Source organism: Nannospalax galili, unplaced genomic scaffold (genome assembly GCF_000622305.1).
Source record: "Nannospalax galili isolate Female #2095 unplaced genomic scaffold, S.galili_v1.0 scaffold237, whole genome shotgun sequence".
In the NCBI taxonomy this organism is placed as follows: domain Eukaryota; kingdom Metazoa; phylum Chordata; class Mammalia; order Rodentia; family Spalacidae; genus Nannospalax; species Nannospalax galili.
The window spans coordinates 979,086-984,548 of NW_008339924.1; the positions used below are offsets into that span (position 1 = coordinate 979,086).

The following is a 5,463-nucleotide window of genomic DNA, read 5'->3' on the forward strand; positions in this document are numbered from 1 at the left end:
AAAGGGGGGCCAAAAGAGAACCCCTTTCCAAAAAAAAAAAAAAAAAAAAAAAAAAAAAAAGTGTGCCTCTTCCAGGACTCGCAGTCCCTCGAACCCCGCCCCACGCACCTGCCTCACGGCGGCTGTCATCTGTATCTCATTGCCTTGACACTTTACCGAGCTGCCCACACAGAAAGCCCACATCCTACACAGAAAGTGACTGCCTCAAGGCTCAAAGGATGGAAGTGGCTACACAAAGAATGGGTTCACTTGGGAAAGGAGTGTTCACTTTGCACCCATACACGGGACAAAAAAGGAAGTCAAGGAATAAGTTGAGAAGATACAGGACTGAGCAGAGCAGACCAAGCAGCGTGAAGCAGCCCTGGATCCCACAGAAGAGCAGAGCAGGGCCCAACTCCCACTACAGGAACAGAGAATACGGGTGAGATCAGGAAGTCTTGCACTACTGAAGAAAGACATCAACACAAAAATGAGAAAGGTTGCAGCAATGTACAGGACCACCATCTCCCGGCCGAAGCGCCCATGCTAAACCACACCTCAGGGACTGTCTTACTCAGGACAGTGTTTCACTTTCCAGTCAGGTGTATTTAATTTTACAAGGTCCCAAAATCTGGTAGTGAAGGAGTTTAATCGTATTAAAGATGGAAATGCCATCTAGGATGCGCTGAGACCCAGAAACCCAAGGCTAAGTGAGTACTAGAGTGTGGTTACGGTTAGCAGAGCACGTCTAGCTTACACTGCACTCTGAGTCATCCCAAATCTATACTCTGTGAAGTCTTTCACATTAGGCTCCCGCAAACTAGCAGATGCAGTCAAGTCTCGGGGGACTACTGGGAGGGTGATGGACGTTCAGCAGGGCTGCCTGCATGCCCTAATTTGTGTCTCCATCAAGTCCTTCAATCCAGGCTCGTTCTCCAGGCAAAGCTCGGGCGCACTCACCTCTGAGGCGGAATATACGGAGCACACACAGTGGGCAGGACCGTACAGGGCTCGGACAGTGTTTTCTTAGTCTTTTTTGCTTTCTTCCTAACCTTGGATGTGGACCTGACCGTTTTAACTGAGCTCTCTTTTCGACAAACACCGTTTTTCATTTCAACATCTCCATAAATGTTCAGGGGTCTCCGTGTGCAGCCTGGAGGTGTGTGGACATCACAGTAAGCAGTCTTTCTGACAGAGAACGTGGTGCTGCCTCCAGTCAGCTCCTTCACAGGCTCCATCTTCATATACAGGCCGGCCTTCTGGGCACACGTCACATGGAATGCTGTGTAGCAGTTTGCTCTGTGGCACTGAATGCAGGCACCCACGCCCTTCTGCTTACAGAGGTAGCACGTCAGTCTCCACCGGGCAGGGGGAATGTTCCGCACACCGTCGATGGGCTCGATGAACACGGTGTTGGCAAAGCCAACCTCTGGGATCCACAGGGCACAGACCACGTGGCCCCAGCGGTCATCATCGGTCTTTTTGAAGGCACCACCTTTATTCGGGCACAGCACACAGTCCGCGGGGCGGGACCGAGACTGCAGGCAGTGGCGGCAAAGCCACTGGCCCTCAGGGATGTAGGGCACCCCGTAGCACTCCTGGTGCACAGCCAGGTTGCACATGTCACAAAAGAGGATGACGTTGCTGTTCTGACACTCCCCATCCATGCAGATGCAGCAGACAGCATCCTCATCGATCAAGGACTGCTGCTCGCCCTGCTTCTGGTTCTCGCAATAGGATTCTTTCTCGAAGCGGTCCATCAGGAACTCAAACATGTTCTGTGACACAGCAGAGACACAGTCGCCCTTCCGCTTCTCATTGATGATCTCTAACCAGGCATAGTCTTCCTCATCCATGTCATATTCCACCTCGTTGTCCAGCTCCTCCGCGGACTTCTCGATGAACTTGTAGTACACCGGGGGCCTCCTGGGTGCAGACGGAGGGCTATACTCCACAATCCGCACCTTGGGCTCAGGAAGGGCACTGGCTGAAGCTGGCATGCCATGGGTGCTAGGGAGGGCTTCATTCTTCTTTTTGACTCTGTTGTTTTTGTGGCGCTTAGTTCTTAAGCAAACGGGCGGCCTCTCGCTGTTTTCTTTATTGCTGTTGCATTCACTCATTTCCTGAGCAGTGAGGTCATCTTCTAATATGATCTCCAAAGGATCAAAAATACTGATCCGATGCAAGCGCCCTTCGATTTCTATCTCCACCATCCTTTGGGCCTGAGCATACGTCAGTGTTTCTCGAGTGGGGGAGTGTTTAATACTGCACGGGGAAGAAGGATGCCTCGCTGCAGAGCCTCGATGACATCGTCCTTTCCTCCTCATTTGGCAATGATTACCTAAAAGAAAGTCAAAGGAAAAGTTAAATCCATGCAGGATGACAAAAGACTTCAGAAAACTACAAAAACATACCTGGGCAGCACTAACTAATCAACTCAACACCCAGAAACGCAGCTCAAAGCTAGCACATCACTGAGGTTCCCAAACTACTACTCCACGGACTCACGATCACATTTTAACAAACCTCCAGACCCGAGTGAGCATACAGGGAGACAGCATGAAGCAGCAGCCTGCAGAGCTCCTGCTCCACAGCTAGGGCACAGGCGCATAACACCCACGAGTCACCTTTCCAGACCAAGCCAGCAAGTCACCCACAAAAAAGCAGCACGGCCTCCAGAACCGAGACCCTGGTCCCTCTCCCACAGTAGAGGACTGTTTTTCAGATAGACTTCACAGCACAGGAAAACTATGATTTATGGCCACAACGCAGGCATGCTCAGAGCAATTGGTCCTCAAGTACCCTTCTCCTTCCTACCACTGCCCAGTAGAGTACCCCGTGGGCTTTCCTGCTGGGGGCCAGAAGCTTCTATAACTCAAACAGCATAAGACAGTGCATCCTATATATACAAACACATCCTGTACACACACAGCCACACCAGGACCCAGAGGGGAGCCCTGATCAGGTCTGTGGGGACAAAGCCTCAGCAGTGACCACCCTGGAAACCCCAATGGGTAGCATCAACCTGCCCCTTATACTCAGGACCTGGTTATGTCCTGGGCCACATACTCTTCAAGTAAATCTAACTGTGGGCAACATGTCAAGGGGGCAGCTCTGCTCTCTTCCTGGCACACTTGGAAGATGCTCAACTCCTTGTTCCACAGAAAGGTACCCAAAACCCCACATACCTAGCGAGCCACCACAATGGGGGTCCTTATCACTGGGTTCACAGCCTGAGAATTCAGCTGCAGAGATTTATGACAGAACCAGGAAGAAAACCCTATACCCTCACTTTATTTTGGCATACTTTTAGATTTCCCTGGTGCGGACTGGCGTCTAGAACCTCCTGCGCAGACATGCCCACTCTGGACGTGGCAGACACTAAACAAACAGGGCAAGCACCTGTGGTAACAAGAGCAAGGACCAGCCTCCTCCCTCCAAACAATGCTACTTTACTGACAGGACACAAATGAGATGACTCGTAAGTATCCCAGGGTGAAGCCCATGTCAGGACAGTCCAGAATTGGGTTCCCAAGGACACCTGAACTCACAGCCTCAGGCTATCTCACTGGCCCTCAGGAAAACCCTCAAGGAGAAGGCTTCACATTTTAAGTCCCCAAAGAAAATCTCTGCAAATCTTAAATCCATGAATCCATGTTTAAAGACAGACCTTTCACGCCGTAAAAACCTACCTTTTGTGTAGATGTTAGATAGCATCCCCCTATAAACAGGAATGCTGGAGACACTGTGGTCAGCCAGACTCCAATGCACCTGAGTCTGAGGGGGCTCCAGGTGCCCACTCAACTTGGACTCCCAGGGAACTGTCAGCAAAGTCACCCTTACCAGCCCTGTGCATGCAGCAGCCTCTGCCACCCTGCTTAGGTGAGGTAGGTACAGCCCCCAAGGGTGTCACCACGACAGCTTGCACCCAGGGAACCCTGCCCCAAGGGAACCCTAGGGTACCTCAGAAAGGGTTCCTGCATCGCTACTGAGACAGAGTAGAAGCAACAATCGGTTACTCCCAGATTAAAGACAAAAACATATAATTTTCTCCTCTGCAGTGAAGTATGAGAGGCAGCCCTTCCAAACCCACATTCTCCTGGTGAGCATCGAAGGTCCTTAACCACTTTTCTACAAGAAATGAACCTAATACTTACTGGCCACAGCAGCTCTGTAATTTGAAAAGCAATAAGTGACCTGACAGCACAGCGAAAAATCCTCATGCGCTTCCTCCTCTCCCCTAAACCCCAGCAGTGTCCTCCGGCTCTGCATAGAAACAAGCATTTCCACCAAGGGATCAGCAAAGGCAGAAAGCGAGCTTCTCCAGAAACGGTCTGTCGACAGATCCTAAAAGGCTTTGTAGGACGAGTCTACACTCAGAATCACTTCATTTCCGGCCGGGTTTTAGACAAGACATTTAAACGCTCCCCCTCCGTACAAGGCTACACCTCTCCGGGAGGTGTGACCATCTCAGGCGCGAGCACAAAGACTCAGAGCAGTGCTGGGCCCAGCAGGGGCGAAGCCAAGTCAGTTAAGTACTATTCGAACTCGGTAGCTCTAATGTAACCAGATGACAAACTAAAGCGGACTCAAGCGGGGTGAAGGGAAGGTCCTCCGAGCCCGGGAGGTTTCCTAGGAGTGCACGCGTTACGTCCGGACCGCGGAGCGGGGAGGACTGTCTTCGGTGAATTATGCACAGAAAGTTGCAGCTCTCCTGCGACCCAGCGCCGCGGCGCACGCGCGCTGGTTTCCGAGCGTTTCCTGCAAACATGTCCGGAGTTGGGCCGCGCTGGACGGGAACCCTTCCTAGTTCGGCCCCTCGCAGGGAGCTTCCTGTCCCGGCGGCGCGGCCCCAGCTCGGCGGTTACGTAAGGCGACCCGCTCCGGAGACCCCGGCCTTCCGCCTCCGCGCTGGCTCTCGCCGGCCTCCCCGCCTCCCGGGCCGCTCCTCGGCGCTCGGGCTAGGCCGCGCCTCCTGGCCGGGCCGCCCCCTCCGCGTCTCCCCGGCCGCCACGGCCTTGTCTCCCCCTCCGCCCACGCCCGGCTGCGGCCTCCGCCTCCGCGATCGCGGCCTCCGCCTCCCGGACTTCAGCCCGCGCTGCCGCCCCCGGCCTCCCCGGTCCCGGTCTTTCCGGTCCCCGTCCCCAGCCGCCTCGGCCTCCCCCGTCCCGGTCCCCGGCCTCTCCAGTCTCCGTCCTCGGTCTCTCCTGGTCCCGGCTTCCTCGTCCCCAGTCTTTCCCGTCTCCGTCCCCGACCTCCCCGTCTCCGGCCCCGGCCTTCCCCGTCCCGGTCCCCGACCTCCCCGTCCTCGTCCCCGGCCTCCCCGGCCCCCGCCAGGCCCCACAGCCGCATCGCCCGCCGCTCTGGCCTCCTCGGCCGCGGACAATGCGGAGCCGCCGCCGCCGCCGCCGCCAAATATGGCGCCCGCAGCTCCGCCCGGCGCAGAGGGAGGACGGCGGCGCCGCACACTCACCTTCGGGGCGC

General features: G+C 55.0%; 1 protein-coding gene across 5 annotated transcripts in view; it reads right to left on the reverse strand.

The window, feature by feature from the left end:
- The window catches only part of Brd1 (bromodomain containing 1), a 53,377-nt gene extending 47,920 nt beyond the window's left edge, over positions 1-5,457 (reverse strand). For 3 of the 5 annotated variants that reach the window (XM_008834712.3, XM_029564334.1, XM_008834711.3), the window contains exons 1-2: positions 4,137-4,154; positions 940-2,320 (exon numbers count right to left, since the gene is read on the reverse strand). In XM_008834712.3, coding sequence (XP_008832934.1) covers positions 940-2,306 — 1,367 coding nt within the window. In that variant the 5' untranslated portion in view covers positions 2,307-2,320; positions 4,137-4,154. Of the gene's footprint in view, positions 1-939; positions 2,321-4,136; positions 4,371-5,452 lie in introns of those variants that run through there. The other 2 variants (XR_003849799.1, XM_029564333.1) reach the window with 2 other exon arrangements.
- Between the last annotated feature and the right edge of the window lie 6 nt (positions 5,458-5,463).